The sequence below is a fragment of the Haliaeetus leucocephalus genome, unplaced genomic scaffold, assembly GCF_000737465.1.
Source record: "Haliaeetus leucocephalus isolate CR32 unplaced genomic scaffold, Haliaeetus_leucocephalus-4.0 Scaffold526, whole genome shotgun sequence".
In the NCBI taxonomy this organism is placed as follows: domain Eukaryota; kingdom Metazoa; phylum Chordata; class Aves; order Accipitriformes; family Accipitridae; genus Haliaeetus; species Haliaeetus leucocephalus.
The window spans coordinates 6,441,883-6,460,715 of NW_010972962.1; the positions used below are offsets into that span (position 1 = coordinate 6,441,883).

General features: G+C 36.1%; 1 protein-coding gene across 1 annotated transcript in view; it reads right to left on the bottom strand.

Annotated features, from left to right (window-relative positions):
• Window positions 1-18,833, bottom strand: part of SRBD1 (S1 RNA binding domain 1) — a 133,877-nt gene that overhangs the window by 87,466 nt on the left and 27,578 nt on the right. The window contains exons 13-16 of the mRNA XM_010576496.1: window positions 18,102-18,209; window positions 11,239-11,396; window positions 9,961-10,051; window positions 8,784-8,891 (exon numbers count right to left, since the gene is read on the bottom strand). Of these exons, the coding sequence (XP_010574798.1) occupies window positions 8,784-8,891; window positions 9,961-10,051; window positions 11,239-11,396; window positions 18,102-18,209 (465 nt within the window). The remainder of the gene's footprint in view (window positions 1-8,783; window positions 8,892-9,960; window positions 10,052-11,238; window positions 11,397-18,101; window positions 18,210-18,833) is intronic.

Here is an 18,833-nt window from a genome sequence, read left to right on the forward strand (position 1 = left end):
TTCTTCTCATACTGAATCCAAGACATAACACTATAGCAGCTACTAGAAAGAAAATTAACTCTGTCCCAGCCAAAACCGGGACAAGCTCAAAGCTGTACAAAGTTTCCATAGACTGTACTTCAATGCCTTTGTCTAGAGGAAGTACCTTGAAAGCACCCTGCCCCTTATTCCAACTGCACCCTTGTTCCTTCTGCACCGCTTCCTCCACCAGCTACCCAGTTTCTCATGCTTCATGCATTCCTCGAGCCATCCCTAGACATTGGCCACCACTCAGACGCCTCTTAACAAAAGGGTCATCACCTTCTCCTGCCAGGAAGTACAAGATGGCACGCACAGTGCAGAGACCTGCACGCAACCTTTCAGGTGTAGACAATGACTTGAAAATTTCATCCTTTGGTATCTCTACTGATACTCCAAACATCATGTGAGCAAGTCAACAGCCATCACGAGGAAGGGTGGTTTGGTGACCCTTCATGGAAAGAAGGATGTCAGTCCGAATAAGAACGCTGATTCTGGGAGAAGTGGGCATGTTCTATCATTGCCTTATGCTATGTTTGTTCTGCCAAATAAGATCTTCCTGAAAAAGTTTCTTTGAAATTAAACCAACAACCACCTTGTGGTGTTGACCAAATGGCGCAGAAAAACTTCAAAAGTTGTAACCACATTAAACAATAACCTAAATCATTTCAGTCTGAAATAAAAAGCTTATTTTTAGCCTGTTAAGTACCCCACCCCCTCAAAAATAACAGATACTTGAACTACTTTTGTTTCACTGTAGCAATCTAGCAAATTTAAGATCTAGTCATCCATTTTTCGTTAAATCTATTAAATACTTCTTCATTTCTGAGCTTTGGAAGTAGCCTTGAACAAGAGATTTTAGGCCAGAGTAATTCTTATTGTCATCATAGAAAGCTCTTAAGAAAGGAGATTGCACTGGAAACACTGACCAGCTGTTAAGTCATAAAAATAGTGTTTTAAAGATTTCTACTACTGAGTCAAACACACCCCCAAAATAAAATCCCCTGCTCACAGTACAGTTTTAGTAGTTCTGTGCTGAACATTAAAATCACTGCTACATGTATTTGGTAAAAATCTGATTTCATCTTAAGTGAGCTTTAGGAATGAAACGCCCAGTGTTGCTCTATGAATATACCTCATGCAATACACGCATTCCAAAACTGCTCACAGGGGACCTGCTAGGCACACTCCATGCAGAAACAGTAGCACTTGCTCATTACATATCCTTTCTCTGGCATCTCTCAATAACCTTTTACCTTTCCAACATATTCTTGTTTTGTGTTTGTAAATATTTTTGGATGGTTCTTCCTCTTCACCTGACTTCTGTTGTACTGCAATACCAAATGTCTTCTAGCTGATTACCTTAAAAAAAAAAGCTGTGTTTTATTTATCTGAAAATAACAAAGATCTGCAAGAAAACAGCCTGTGTACAAATTACTGCTCAGTGGGAGCATAAAATAAAATTGAAAATAGAGACATCATTTTGCAATCCTAAAAACAACAAATGACTTCTGTGTTAAAAAAAGGGGGGCGGGAATTATTCTTATCAATTTCTCACATTTATCATCTGATTTGCAAGACTATATTTGAGATCAGCATATCTCTAATTGAAGAGTATGCAAAGTTGCCCTTGAACATATTGTCACATGCTTAGTGGCTTTTCATCCTAAAATCTTCCCTAATTTTACAGAAGTGACTTTTTTTGTCTGTCTGTTTAGTATCCTTTAAAGGTTTGAAGATATTTAGACATTGAGAATACATAGCTTAAAATCATCGCTTGATATTACTGTTACTATGATTTTCTCTTAGAAAGAGAAAACAGAAGGGAATTTAAATTAATAACTTTCCTTTCTCTCACCTAAGACTGTTTTGCCATAGATTGCCTTGGACCCAAATCAAATGACATGTACTAGTGTTCTGGAAAAATGGACTTTCTTCAAGATCTATATTTCTTTCACTGGTTACGTTTACTTCCTGACCACGTGCCTTCACATTGCTAAAGTCTAGACTGCACATACATATTAGTCTTTTTCTGAACTTAAAGGAATTCATAATCTCTTTAACTACATTGACATACTCCCAATTAGCCCTTGCTCTCATCTTAAAAACTGTGAAGTTATTTCTCTGAAATTGAATTCAAAGATAGTTCTAGAATTGTCAAGTGTATCGGTTATAAAGTTTGTTTTAAAAAGTTTCAAATTCATGCTATACAAACCAGAAATTATCATATCCTATTTCACCTGTGCCACTGTATCTTCACTTGCTAACCCATTTCTTTTCCTCCCCTCAGAAAAACACAGCTAGAAATGGTACTGGTGTCTACAGTAAACTTCTAAAATAAGCAACAGAGCTGGGGCAGAGGGGAATATTTGCGTTCTTGGGCTGCTTCAGAATCTAAGATGACTTCTGAATTTCCCATTTTGAATATAGTATGGGTTCAGCTCAATGTAAATACCAGTCTGTGGTTGCACAAGGAACAAACATTGGATACTATTTTAAATGAGGACACCTATTACAGTCCATGCTGTGCCAAACAATAGACTAATTACTACCTGAAGTTATGAATAATCAAGAATAGGAGGAAGAAGTCTCTATACAGAGTGAGGTTCCAATTTACAGGACTGTCTCCTGTAAATATAAATATACACAAAGCGGTTTTTCATTTGAAGTGTGCATGATCATGAGTTCTTATTCAGGTGTGGTAAATAATCACAACAAAGTAACTCTTAAGTGAGGGACAGAAGACAGTTTGGCTGGAACTCACTAAGTAATTTAAAATGTTTTCATTGACTATGTCCTCTTCATGTACATTTTAAACCTGTTTGTTCCTCAAATTATTTCTTCATTGTTTAGGACTTCTCATGACTCCACTAGAGCTTGAAAGAGATGAAAGCAGAACAAAGGTTCTTCAGTGCACATTTCAGACATGCGTATTGTTTCTGCTGAATATGTATTCCTTTTGCCAAAACTTTCCAAACTACTTTCTACCTTCTGTATCAGGCATCTAACGGCCTCAGGTGTGTAGCTGTGCGTACATAAGTGTGTCATCAATAGAATTATATAGCTTAACAGACAAAAATAACAGCTTAAAGAAAATATAATCAAAAAGAAATAGGAATAAAGTTTCCCATATCCCTACTCCCCCTTTGTACTCTCAACACACTTGAAACAACTGCATTAATGCAGCAAGCAATAGCTTGTAAAAGGATGCAAACCAGCTGAAACATTTGACAGACAGTGTTAAATACCAGAGGATTCATATCAACCACTTTATTTGAAAAGGTGCTTTGATGTTGGCTATCTTTCATGTACCTCTTTCATGGCACATTAATAAGGAAAACTGAGATGGGGTAAATTAAGTCCCAAGGTCATATCTAGAGTTACAGCACTGTGGGTACCTGATGAAATACGGATTAATGTGCATGAGCACTGAAAAAATAAAACCACTTCTGTTAACCACTCAAACAAGTTTTACAAGTAGTTCTGAACTTTATTCAGCAACTAGACTTCAGACATCTTAATCCCCCCACACTGCTTTGAAACCTAATTATCATAATGTGAACCCAAATGTTAGGTCCCTTTCAAACTGCGAGTGCTATGAAGCAGAAAAGTAATGGGAATTAAGCTAGTGTAACATTAGAAATGTAGAGGCATGGAACTTGAAAGTGGCATTTGTTAAAGCTGAGAGAGTATAATGTAGATATTCAACAACATAAAACACACATTTAAATTGAAAAGGATATTTAAAGCATGTGCAGACATCTATAAAATACAAGTGGACCTAAAATCCTGTAGAAAAAACATTTCCAAATCAATTTCTTGCTACCAAGATCCAACTTCAAAAGGTATTAAACAGTCCTATTCTACCTTAGCAGATCATTTCTAAGTATTCTAAAGCAGACAATTTAAACATTAAAGAAAACCCAACGAGAACTTTACAAGACATTACATACTTTCCCCTATTTGTCACAGTACAGAAGTGTTTGAACTTAAACAGCAGTAAATTATTAATTACATTGCTTATAAAGTCTCAAGAGCAGGAAAACATTTTGCTGAAAGTAGCAGAAAAGGATTTTCTATCAAATTTAAAACCAAGTATAACAAAAATTAAACACCAAGACACCTAAAAAACAACAACAAAAAATACACTTGCCTCGCTGCATTCTTTACTGCTTGTTGAAAACGATTAACGATTCATGATGCCTATCAAACTTGCTTTTAAATATGAGCTGAAATACTTTATTCTGAGTGTGCATTAGTGTAACAAGCACATAAGAAAAGTCAGACCAGTAAAAAAGTTTGTATTGTGACAATGAAATCACTGAGGCTGAAAGAAAAATTGATTTTATTTTTCCAAATATGATGATTGAGCTGTTTGTGTTGTCCTGCTCTAGCATAGATCACCTGTCATTCAGATAGCTTTCATTTCTAAGATGCCTACAACTGACAGCAACCAAAGAAAAACAGTTGCAGTGATCAAAATACAGAATGAGATTCCTGACATATTTTTTCAAGATCTTCATCCAAAAGGCCAATGAAATCCTGAAAGTTCATCATCTGCCATGCTATTACTGAACACACTGTTGTTTCATTTACATTTCTGGTCCTGTTAAAACAAATACACTTGTCTAAACCAGAACATCTGTTTTGGTTATAATACAATGTATCTTTGGCAAGAACTCACAATAGAACTAATATAAATAAGCAAGAATATTTATTGAACCTTGCAACAAAAACTGATTTGTAACAAAAAACCTGAAGACTAGGTATGACTGTCACTGGGCTCTAGTCCAGTCCTAATCTAAGTCAATAAACATAGCTCTAAAAGGGAAGCTACTTTTAAAAAAAACCAAAAAACCAAAAACCAAACAAAAAAAAGTAAGTCCTGCAGTTGTTTAGGTTGGATGTAGGTACTTGAAAGCATGTTGGTGACAAAAAAAGGTGAAAAATATTTGCTTTAAATAAAAAACTGTCAAACTGAGTCCAGACAGGTTTTTAAACCACATGAAAAATTGTGCCATGTGCTTCATTTCCTACTGTCTTCACTGATTTGTCTTCTCTTTGGAAAACTTCAGTAAAACTATATGTAATTTGTACTTGCCATTGCTGAGGATCTGTTACTTTAATTGCTTGCTATTCACATATTTATTAGCACTAAAAAAGACAAAGCAGTGATCAAATAAAATATTGTAATGTTTTTGAGAGAAACTGAAATGAAGAAAATGATTTTGAAAGTCTCTTTTGGTACTGATACAACTGAAATATTTTAAAGTGAGAATCAGCTAATTTGATTCTTGTCACACAACTAAAAAAAAAAGTGAAACAGTGTTCTCATTCAAGTCTGTAGTTAAGTGGTTCACTAGAGTCAGATACTGAAGCCAAGGAATAACTTCGTGCACAAGTCTGAAATTATTGTAGAGAACTTTAGTCATAGACAGACTATTTCAGCATGTACTGCACATACATGCAACCAATTAAGTGTTCAGCTGGTTATTATCATTAACCTTCATTAGAGTGCATACCTGTCCAGATTATTTGTGCATGCATCAACGGCACACACTTTCTAAAATTACAGGCTCTATTATTGTCTCATTTCCCTGGAGATGCATGATCCATGTTCCATATGATGAACTGGACATAAGAGTATGAACAGATTTTTATTTTTATAATCGTTTGTGACCCTATTCTCCACTTCTGACAAGAAATGTAAGTAGTTATCATATTACAAGCTTTATTTGCCAAGGAAGCTGAAGTCTGTAGTACCTCTCTATCAGCCACCTTTCTGAATGACAGCTTAAGAAGTTGATTGGGATTTTGGTTTTAAAGCACTATAAATCAGTCCAGCCTCATCTGCCAAGCCACATTACATTTGGACTCCTTTAAGAAAAAAGACTGTAAACACAAATACAATTGGCAATTCTCTGAAACTTGCAAACAGCAATGAAATGAGTTCTGTTTTGCTGGGCAAGGATTTCCACCTTTGTGCTGCTCAGTGCATTGCTGCAAGAAGCTGATGCTTGGGAAATGGTATCATGTTAGATGCAACCGACTCATTCTGTTACAGTTTAAGTACTGGAGGGTTTTTGTTTTGTGGTTTTTTTTGGTTTTGGTTTGGTTTGGTTTTATTTTTTCCCCCACAGTTCAAACACTAAATTGATTTGTAAATCCATTTTTTAGTTACAACTGCAACCTGCTGAAGTAGATCATCTTTAAAAATTAACTGTTCCAACATTACCTACATTGTTTCTTAGAGATTTTAATTGAAAAACAATTTATAACAGAACTGATTAGAGATCCATAGTCAGGCTATGTATAAACAAAGCCCTTCTATTTTCCCCTATCATAAGAAAACAACAATCAAGGGAAGACTTTGTACATGGAAACAGAAAATTTTTTTTGATTGGAGAGAGCATGCTCTGGGAGACTTTTATTTAAAAAAAAAAAAAGATCAGCAGAGCACATTCTTCTAAGTCATCTTTCACAGTTACGCTCGAAAGGTATGGCAGTTCTCAGAATGTATGCCTACTGTCACCTATTGCTCAAATGATAATTCTGTAATAATTGCTCCTCATTTAGTAAGTATCACTTATATTTTTGAACTCAGACTGACATAAATTCCAGGCATTTCACTGGATTATTAGAAGTGAGGGGGTGGATGTCTGGACTCATCATTCCTTTCTGTTACTAAGAAATACCAAGGGGATTAAGGAGAAAGTTTTCTTAAGCTAGAAAGCAAACAGAGTAACTACCTTGCAGGATACAGCAGCATGGCTGGGAAACCCTAGCACTGGATAATGCAATGAGATGTGCATAAAACTAGTTTAGCAGAAAAACAACATGGGAACCTCGATTTTCAAGAAACTCAGTCAAGACTGTCAAAATGTGAAGAGACACAAGAACTGCAAGCCCAGCTTATTCGTAAGCCCACACATATAAATGCACACACAAACAGCAGTCTACAAAGTTCAACAGCATCAAATGTTGCCTATAGCACACAGTACAAAAAAAAATTACATTCTTGATTTTTATTTTAATATGCAGTACTTCAGTGTTCTGCATAGTAATTCTGAAGTAGGGACTAGCTCTTCACCATATATGAGCACAGAGCAAGAAAACCATTAACAATGTAAACATATACTGAAAGCAAAAATGCTTTTAATTATGCTAATTTTCACTTTCAGGAACTAATCTGGTAAGTTAAACAACTGCATTTATATATTTTTCCTACAAATATCACAACAAGTTTCAGAAAAAGTGAAAGTTCAAAAAATTATCTGTCACTACTAGAAAAAACAACCAGCTCAATAACCCGACTTCTGCCTTAGAGCATTTATACCAATTCCTATTTAACAAGAGCTTTTATCAGTTCCAAGAACTTGGTAGCTCTACTGGCCCCCAAAAAATCAATACTGATAATCATTTTGCAAATTCTATAATCTTGAACTATAAACAGGGAGAAAGTATTAAAGCAAAAGAGGAAAACACAGTGAGGAAACCATCCACCACAGTATTATATAAATAATTTTTCTGTGTAAACTAGTTATTAACATTTTGTAGCATATGATCAATAAATAAATAAATTCACTATTACTCTTTCATACAAAGTGCTTCTGTCAACATAATGAATTTTTAAACTATATGAAGTGAACAACAGTGAAATTAAACATTTGCCAAAACCCACACAGTATGAAGTGATTTCCATTCCCTACAGTCATTAAAAATACACTGTTTTCGAGTTGGATTCAGGAAAGAAGATGCCTAATTTTTCAGAAGCTTGAACAGCCTCCTTCCTTACTTGCAAGCAATTAAAAATCAGAAAAACCTTACTATGTATCCTGGAATAAAAAGGAGACTTAAGTATCAGATCTTGTGCAAATTTACTTAGGAATCTTAGAAACAAAGAACAAGTGCAATTAAATGATAGCATAAAGTTAGTAGGTATAATACATTTGTTCACCATTTCTGTAAGATAACTTTCTAACCTATGGAGAAAAGGGTCCATTAAATGTATATAGTAGTTTGAACGGAGAAAGGCCATAACTTTTTCAAAAATGTAGATAACTTATTTCATTATGGTAAGACAGCAAAAACTAAATCCTGCTGTTAAACCTCAGTACAAAAGATAATCCAAGGTAAATCACCAAAAATATTTAAAAAAAATAAAGGTGTGAATTAAAAAAAAAAAAGAGCAGTTCTGCATGGGAAAAAAAGAAAGTGATATAGTACAGTTTCCATCCAAACCAACAGCAGAATAGTTTGAATTCAACAAACTAATGGGTAAAATTTGAAGTTTAAAGAGGATAAATACCTTCACTACTTTCTGCTAGGTACTAACAAAATATTTATTTCCAGACAATTTAATACCCATAGGATTAGCAAGCATTCCATACTGTAGTCAGACAACACAAGCTTTATCGTTTGCATTTAAACCTCATTTAACAAGAAATAAACACACAATGCCAAACAGGCCCTTGGCTGTTGGAGCTGCTATTCTCACATACTTTGTTACAATGATAATAGCAAGGGAGTCAACCTCAGGAAGACAAAATAAAATGCTTCAGTGAGTCTCTTACTGACTCAGCAGAACTACTTTCATGCTCCAAAGACCTACAGCCATTTTCCTTTGGCTAGAAGGATGAGTCAAACTTGACTCAAAGACAGACAAGGCAACAAAAAGAAATACTTCAAAAATTTACATTTAAAAGAACCTGTTAAGTTAAAATATGCTGAACAGATGAACAACCCAGCAAGCAAAGCGATCTTACCAGTAAACAACATCCAGTGGTGCAAAATATTTCTTCATAATTAAGTCAGCAAAGTAAGCTTCTGTTTCTCTGCAGGCCGTGCCATTGCCAATCACGACAGTGCTGCAGCTTTGCACCAGGTAAAAAAAATGAACAATTATTCTTAATTATTCTTTTAGACTTTTTCATACATAGCATTCAATCCACAGCAATGACCAATACATCTTTTTTTATATAACACAAGGCCCGGATTTAACAAAAACATATTCCTAGTATCACATTGTGTTTAACAGGTTTTCAGTGTGACAGTTCAAGAGATTAATCAAAATTTTCACTCATTTGTAATGGAACTGAACAGCAGTAATATAAGCAGAAAAACAAAAAATGATACTTCATATTCATAAAAGAAATGTAATATTATTTACAGTCCTTAGACCCTTTCACTTCATATTTCCCTCATCTGTTATGAGTCATAAAAAAGGGCAGAAGCCCAAGCAATCAGAATCTTAATTCCTTAATGGGAACATCATAGTTTGCAACAGCTTGCAAGGTCATTGCTGCTGACTGGCCCCACCACAGCCAGTCAGCCATCAAATCACCTTGTTTAATGCTTAAAGATAAACTGGACTGTACGCTGTGGCAGTTCAGCAGCTGACTCAGTGGACCAGATGTCTGTCCACAGGGGATCCCCAAACAGTTGGACACAATAACCATTTAATCATGCTGCTGCCCCTATTTGCAAGTCCGTCTGGAGATCTATCTGAGCAGGATTTCCTCTGCTTAATAAAATTCTTCCAAAGACTAAATGTGGCTTTTGGAAGAAGGAAAGATGGATGAGTGGTTTGGGGGTTGTGGGAGGGTAGGAAGAGTGAGGCTAAACTTATTCCTTAGCTGAATGTTAATTTCTATTCCTAAAAATAAATAGATTGACAGAGCTTTATAGGGATACATTCATAGCATGCAGCTTTAGTCATAGCCATGGCTTGATTTCATATGCTTCTAACTTATACATAGTGTAAAAGCATGAACATAGACCAAAAGAAAAATAAGCTCTGAACTACATTAAAAAAAAAAAAAAAGAATAATTCCAGTTAAATCAGTAGAATTCTTATTCCACCCAAAAGGAAGTATGTATATAGTGAAGATTTTCATTATGTTTGGTAAGAAAGAGTAATAATTGTTAGTTTCTTTAGCATACTTGTAACGTAGCAGAAGCCTCTTTATCTTCTCAGCTTCACGAAATCCTTGACCAGAATGCAAGTAAACGACATCGGTATGGAGTATCTGACCTAGAACAGTGAAAGACAAAGTTTGATAAAAACCACAAAGATCCAAGAGCTATATCCTGTGAAACTACTGAAATTATTTTGATGATTCACAAAGAAAGCTTCGTAATAAGCCATCTTTCCCCTTTATTTTTGTATCCAATTAGAAGAAATGTATTGTGGGCAGAGGACAAAAATGCTTTGGCTGCTTTTGCTGAAAGCAAAATGAGTTGATACATTTTCTAGTTCCCTGGGGAAATATCCACAAAACAAGTAATAAGCATCTAGACATATTATGCAAATAAAGTGTATTATATTATCAAAGAGAAAAACAGTAATTCACTGCAAAAGATGTATTGCTCTAGTCTAGTACATTTTACAGATCCAGTAAAGAGGGATGAAAATTAGGAATGCAGTTGCAGTCCGGGAGCTCTAGAACTCCAATGGCAGCTCTTGCCATCATCCCATCTACCAGATTTGGAAATAACTGTATTACCTGGTACTGATTGCTTATGGTGCAATGCAAGCTAATAAACATTTACCTTACCTTTATTGCCATTTTAACATGTGTCAAGGACACATCTTTCCTTACACTCACCCTGGGTGGACATCGTCTCAGACAAAAAGCAATGACAAAATAAAAGGAAAACAAACCATTTTTGCATGGGCCTAAGGAGATATGTATCCCCAGATCAGACTAGGATGAACTGAAAAGGCTGTTATATATCTGTCTAAAAACTGAACTAAAAAGTTTGGCAAATAAAATGTTTCTGACTTCTCACATTAACACATACACTGCTAAACAAAAAGGGCTGATAAAGTGTTCAGATGTCCAAGATATTACACATGAAAAAAGCAGTTATAGAAAGTATTTAAATTCAAATTCTTTGTTAAACAATAAAAATGCCAGGTGTTCTCTTTGCTGACTGAGAGGCACAATTATTTGAACCTGTATTCAAGAAGGCAGAAGGGGTTTTTAAATTCTATTTTAGAGAGGAGTAATAACACCAAAGGAGACACAGGAACCCAGGTGCCAGAAACTTAACCTTAAGCCTGAAGAAAGGCATTTGCATGGCAGGATGCACGGAAAGCACTAAAAGCTTAAAAAAAAAAAATCCATTTAATAAAAAAGTAGGTTTTGAAACTATCCTTTCCTCTAAATGAATATATTTTTATCGGTCCTTTCAAAAACACTTGGAATTGAAACTTACTGGTTGGTGAAATAATTGCCAACTTGCAGCCATGTTTGTAGCCAGGATCTACTCCCATCAAAGTACGGCCCCTCACAGGGCTGGTCAGAAGCAACTGCCGGAGATTTCTCCCAAACATCATCACAGACTCTTTCTCTGCATCAGATGTCAACTTTGATCTTAGAAGGATGAAAGCAAAAAACATTTTCCCCTTAATTAGCTTTCAAATGCACATTTGAATTATTCCAAAGTTGTAAGGCTTTTTCCAATCATGTTTTCATTATCTTTAATTAAATATTACACTTCCAATCAAGTTTTTGACACTTCTAAAAAAGGATCAGCTATACGATCATCTCATTCTGGTTCTAAGAAAGTAAATCAACATAAAAAGTAAAATAGAAACACCTATAAGAATGTACACATACCAACTAACATTAAAACATCAACTCCTAATTTTGACTGAAGAACAGCTTCCCATCAAAGCTGATACCTAACTGCAAAAAAAAAAAAAAAGTGGGTTTGGAGAAGGCATGGATTGAATTCATCATAACTTCCCAGTTCTGGAGAAAAAAAAATCACTACCCAGCAAAAAAAGGATGATCATTTAGGCTGAGAGGTACTAGAAAGAAACTGGAAGGGTCTATCCAATTAATTGCTAACATACCATGACTCATGAGGCATTTAATTTTGTCTACAGATTACATTCTACACAAGTGTGTAGAATTGAAGTCTTTCTAGGAAGGTATTCTGCTTCCTCAGAACCAAACTAGAAAGCTTATGGGGCTATGATGTTCCCTACCTTTCTCCTCCATGTTTTTCAACAGAAAGAAGCGAGTTAGCGCAGCAAGGATTGACTTCAATGACTTTAAGCAAGAACACTTACCACAGAGTGTTATGAGAAACAAATCAGTCTTGTTGAGTGAAGGTGTACAAGATGCATGATGTCTTATTTGTCAGATGTGGCCAGTAAGACAATGACTGATAAGGACAAGTATTTTTGTAATGGTATGGCATCTTATATAAAAAAAGCAAAATTGAAAATGTAATGGGGACACAAATATTTATCACCTAGTTGATTTTTTTTTTCTTTTGTAGATACTCATTGCCATTTTCAGCTGCATTACATTGTCAATAACTACAATAATTAGGCAAGCAAAAGCAATCCAGTAAAGCCTTTGTATAACTTAAAGAGTAGCCAGTGCCCTTATACTCCTTTTCCTTTTAGTCATCACTTAAAAAAGTAGCATCTGGGTTTAGTTTTACAGAAGAAAAAACCTGCATTCCAGTTAACTAACCCTATAAGAATGGGACAGGGGAAATTACTCAAGTTGTTTAGGTCAATCAATGCATGACACAAGCAGGCTACAAATAGCTCAAAGACAACCCTCATAAGGGCTATTTGACATGACAGGATATGAAGCTGTTCTGAGCAATTTTCAGATGTGGAAGAACTTAAGAGTCTGACTTGAATTTGCCCAGGATCCAACTGAAAAACCAGCTCAGCTCTGTCTCATCCCACAGTGGTACAGAAAGAACTGCTAAGTCCTCATCATCCCTCATTTGTAAAGCAGTCTAGAGATAGGCCTGGATTCTTTCAAACATTATTGATTGAACATTTTCTAAGAAAGCATGCAACAGCAAAAGGCTCCCTTATATCTCCATGCTTTTTGTTTCTGTATCAAGTATACCAAATTAACACAGACATGACTTAAAGTGAGATGAAGAGTATACATGCATTCTAAGACTCCTTAGCAATTCAAATGTGCCCTCAGCACCAAAGAGCAGACACTCTATATTGCTACCACTAAAAACAAGAATATGGGAATGGCTGCACTAGTTCAGGTAAGTGGTCCCTCTACCCCAGTATCCTGTCTCCAAGTGTGACTGTAAGCAGCTGCCTAGGGAGCTGATACAGCAGCACCAGCATACCTGTCCCATAATCGTATCCTAGCCTCCAACTATTTCCAGCTCAGAGTATTTCCTGAGCTTGACATGATTTGTCTCTTTAGTAATCCATATCGGATCTCTTGTCCAACTATCAGGCCTCCTACTGAACCCATGTACGTTTCTTGCATCCACGTCGTCTGTTGGCAGCAAGTTCTGCAGGTCCATCACAAACTGCAAATAGCTGCCACCTTTTGGTTGGAAGCTGATTCTTTTTAATTTTTATGGCCCCCTAGGTCTTATACTAGAAGGGATTAAAAATTTATCCCTAGAAACCTCTATCTAGAACTATCCCAGAAACCCTGTGCCATTCTTCACACACCATTCATCTCTAAGTCCTCTCTTTTCCAAGCTGAAGAGTCATAGCCTAGTGTCCTGGTTTCAGCAGGGATAGAGTTAATTTTCTTTCTAGGAGCTGGTACAGTGTTATGTTTTGGATTTAGTACGAGAATAATGCTGATAACACACTGATGTTTTCAGTTGTTGCTAAGTGGTGTTTAGACGAAGTCAAGGATTTTTCAGCTTCTCTGCCCAGCCAGCAAGAAGGCTGGAGTGACACAAGAAACTGGGAGGGTACACAGCCAGGACAGCTGACCCAATCTGGCCAACGGAATAATCCCTACCATATGATGTCATGCCCAGTATATAAACTGGGGGGAGCTGGCTGGGGCAGGGGCCAAGATCACTGCCTGGGGACTAACTGGGCACCGGTCGGCAAGTGGTGAGCAATTGCACTGTGCATCACTTGTTTTGTATATTCCAGTTCTTTTATTATTATTATTGTAATTTTATTATTGGTAGTAGTAGTATTTTCTTCCTTTCTGTCCTATTAAACTGTCTTTATCTCAACCCACAAGTTTTACCTTTTTCTTTTATTCTCTCCCCTATCCCACTGGGCAGGGGGGAAGTGAATGAGTGGCTACATGGTGCTTAGTTGCTGGCTGGGGTTAAACCACAACAGCTAGTCAATCCTTCTTCACACAGAAATTATTTCATAACTTGTTCCCCTTCAATGGGCCTTTTCCAGTTCTAATGAATCCTTTTACTACCTCCCTCCACCCCGAGTTAAGGGGATCAAAATGACCACTATTATTGCAAATACAGGCCAACTAACTCAAAGGTTCTCTGTTTTGTCTTTATTCCTTAACTAAATAATCTCATCTTCCATGCACTTAGCATTTATGTGGAGCTACCTTCCACAGTGCCAATGCATCTTTCCCATGTCAGGATAGCTTAGAGGTCATAATTTTCCTATAAAAGGAGAATTACTTCCCTTCACAAGCATCATTTTACACTCATCTCCACTGAATTTCAGTTGCCATTTCATTTCCCGATCATTCAGTCTTGCAGCATCCTTCTCCCATTCTTAAAGAATTAAACAAAAATAATGTAAACCACAGAATGAGCTTCTTCCAGGGAGAGTCCAGGGACAGAAAAATTTTATGCCACTTGTGAGAGACCAGAGAAAACAAAGCAAATACTTAAGCCTCACAGCTCTATGGATCTTCTACATATGTGCACAACAAAGATTCAACCAGTCATACGTGCATACCAATGAAGTTTAAAAGTGGCTTGTAAACAAGGGAAGGTTGAATGCTCTTGGACTGGAGGCTTTGTACAGAGACAGGCCAAGTTCCAGCTTTCCATGTATACCAGAGATACGGGGTCCCTATTGCCCACAACGCCAAGTCCTCCCACACTGCAAACACACAACAGTCCACCTGTGAAGGGAGACTTGTGCAGGAATTAAAATTGCCCCTAAACACATGCTATTAGTTATGTGCACCTTATGGAAATCATGTTTAAAATTGGCATGGATATACAGAAACTTTTATAGTAACAGGAAATGTTACTGAAAGTTCCAGGTGCATGGGGGAACATAACGTATGTCCTTTCTATTACATAATATCCTGTATTTTTTAATTTCAAATATAGACCTCTTTTCTCTCTGTCTCTTACACAACACCTGTATCAATGACATGATCTACTGTCCCAAGTACTGGCCCTTAATTTCAAGTTTGGGATAGTCATTTGATCCTTGAAAAAATATCAAGCCACCTCAAACAATCTAGTATCTTTCTCTCTTTCAGAGCACTACTGGCTTCATCCAAATGGCAAGATGCCCAGCTTCATGTTTTTCCAATTTGTGACAATTCTCATTAATATGGCAGAGATATAAGGCACAGGTGGATAGCATTCCTCCTCTCTAAGCACAAGAGGAATGGTTATTTTGTAAAAAAAAAAAAAAAAAAAAAGTCAGTTGCTACTTTATGAAAAAGTACCAACCAAGTCAGAATTTCAAGCCCCTCCCTTGAAGTCTATGAAGCACTCAAGACTGTGTATCACTAACAGGTATATTGTAATAAAAGCAAATAACCTAATCATGACCTACTAGCTTCTATATTCAATGTTATAAGAGTCAGTATTTAAATTGAGATTTAAAACTCCCCACTTCCATATACAGTCTGAGAGGCAATCCTTTCCGTGGAAAAATATCTGCAAACTAGCTTCAGGTGCGAAACAAGATATACAGAGAAATGTTTGTGTCCCTGAAGACAGAGGAGAGAAAGCACTCACTTCGAAAAAGCATGGAAAATTAGGAAAGGATTATCCATTAAAAAATATGTCTGTGCCACACCACTTTCATCAAATCCTGATGGAATCATTCCATGCAGTACTGCAACAAAATAAAATGTATTTCAAAGAGCCAAAAGCAACACTGGACATTATTATACCAGATACAAGAAGTGATGGTATCTGACAGAGTGGAAGAAAGGAAATTAAACAATAAATAAGGTAACTGTCTTGCTGGCAAGTTTCATTCTTCTGATCACTAGAGGCACCAGAAATTTCAATATACCCTTGGAAACTTTCTGTTCCAACATTTAATGATAATAAAAAGAAAAGAAAAAGAGAACAGTGGGGGGTGGAGGTTGGAAATATTAATGCTAAAAGGAGATATTGAATACTTTAGCAGCCCTTTGCAAGAGTCCTAAAAATCAGCTTCTGGTGTGGGCAGAAAGAGGAGGAAAAAAAAAAAAAAAAAGGATAAGGGTTAAGTGGTCATGGACCAGGAATACTACTGGCAGGTGCTTTGCATTCCTCTCTATAGGAGATGTTTCAGCTTTTCCTAACCAGATACCACCAATCATGCAAAATTATCACAAAGACTAAAAACATAAGCAGACATCCACTCAGGAACAGGCAACAAGCTTTGTATTCATTGCATTTATGACTTGTGAGCTACATCTAGGAAGGAGCAGGGAATGAAGCTTTTTTTTTAATTAAGAGAACAGAAAACCTTCAGCAACCTACTGCTGCAGCAGCCCTCAGTATTATACACAACACACAGGCCACAACAGTCCTGTGGCAGGAACCACAAAGCAAAAACACAATAAAAGAGTGTTGAAGAACGCTTTTGTCAGTTTGCTTATGATAAAACCAAACCCCATTAAAAGGTAAGTCTTTTTTTCTTTATTCAGAAGAGTTTAATTGTAGAGAAGGCTAGGAATGAGAACTACTTTCACACTCATGTGACAGAAGCCAACAGTTTGACACACCATCATGAGATGTTCATCATTTTGGCCAAACAATAGACACAGTGCCTCCCCTAAAGTAGCTACATGTACAGTGATCACAAAAAAAAAAGTGAACCCAGCACTTTCAAAAATATGTGAAATTCACAGTAGCAAAAAACATGGTCGCTAACCAAAAGAGATGAAGCAATCCTGCTTGCAAAGTAATGAGCAAACACAACATACTGCAGTGAAGAAACCCAAAAGTTATTAGCAATATCTGCTGTTGAAGATTTTAGCTGACAGTTCTTTTCAGAAGGGAAGAACATAGAATACCCAGCCAATGATGCTCAGGAAAAGAAGTGCCAGGAAAACAACTCCAATTTGAACAGAAACATAAGACCACAGCCAGGCAGGTACAGAAGAACTACATTTCAGAATGTGGTTGCTGATTTTAGGTAATGAATAACGAACACATGTAATTTTGATACAAGTAATTTCAATATTTTTGGTCCAAGAAACAGGGTCTCTTTGATAAACTCCATTTGAACTACCTCAAAAGAGGTATTAAAATTTAGGTCACATATCAGAAAGCCTTGCCAGAATCAAACATGTTATGCTTTGGGGAGCTTCTCTTGTATTCAGGTACTGTTAGCCATTAGAAGGTAATGCTTTTAGAATGTAGACTTTTTGACATATTAAATAATTTCAATTATGTGGTAAACTCCTATACTACCATGAAAATACCCTATTTAATTAATGTTACTTTGACAGTAAGTTTTACATTTCCTTTAAATTTAGAACAATGTTACAGATCTTACAAGTGACTCTTTGTCTGATGACATCACTACAGTATCACCCAAAATAAGTTTACTGAATTCTCTAGAGCCATCACAATACCCACAAAACGGTATCAGACTAACACTATGACTAATTTGTTCACCACAAAGCACAGATGACAAACATGAAGGACATTTTCAACCACCAACTTTGGTGGTTTCTTTCAGACAGGTAAAAGAGGAATCAGAACAACGTCAACGTCACTGACAGCACTATTGCTGTGACATGAAGAGATGCTGGGAAGATTAAGCGACATAACCATTTGTACTACTACAAGGATGAAGATACAACTATTATGCTAATGTAGATCTAAACTGTACTTTATTAGATAAATGTACAAGCAACCAATATGTAATCATGTAAAAAGTCGTCACAGAAAGATCATTTCTCTACTGTAGCCTAAACTGGATAGGGTCACAAATTATATCTACAGAACCAAGACTACATAGCTCGTTCCTTCTGTAAGCACAGAGGATTAAAACATGCTGATATTTTCAAATGGATTAAAGACATTCTAATAAAAAGTTGGAGAGAGAATTGTTAAGAAATTGGTAGTATGAAAATAGACATTCATTCTGGGCTTACCTGAATTCTCTACAGAGGAGAGGATATATAAGGCGTTTATATGCATCCTCTACTGAATTCCGTAGTATCCTCATTAATTCTGGTTTTAAAAATTGTTTTGGTCTCCATCTGCAAAAGAATAGAAAAAAAAACCAAAAAATATTTTAAGAACATACACAAAAACTCAAATAAAAATGGAATTTTCAAAAAAAGACTTCTATATTGACTGTAATGTCCTGCAAACGGCAGAATTACTACAATAATTAGGCAATGAAATCATAGCTTCAAATATGAATGGAATGAGAAGTTGTTCATGGTTTTACTATCAGACAAGGGACAAGGCCTATCTTTTATCTTTTTTTGTTAGGTATTAGAATGCAATCATATTTTACGTTTTAAAGAAAATATAAAAAATGTTACTCTTCGCTTTGAGAAGTCAAAGCTTACCACAACTGAATGAAGAACTTGGCTCCCTGTTACCAGTAGGGTTGCATCATTTGCTATTCCTCGATACATTAAAAAAATGACTAAGCATCCTCTGTGTGTGTCACTGCAGAGCTACTGATGTAAGGGGACTGTGTCCAGACAGATATTTAAGAACTAAACTAATATCAGTTAATGAAACCCAATTCAAATTTCATTTGGAATGCTTTGAGTATCTCTAGTCAAACTCAAAATGAAGTCTACCAATTTTGCAGCAGTCCTTAAAAATCCAAAACCAACAAAACCCAAAGAATTTGCAAATGATTTTTC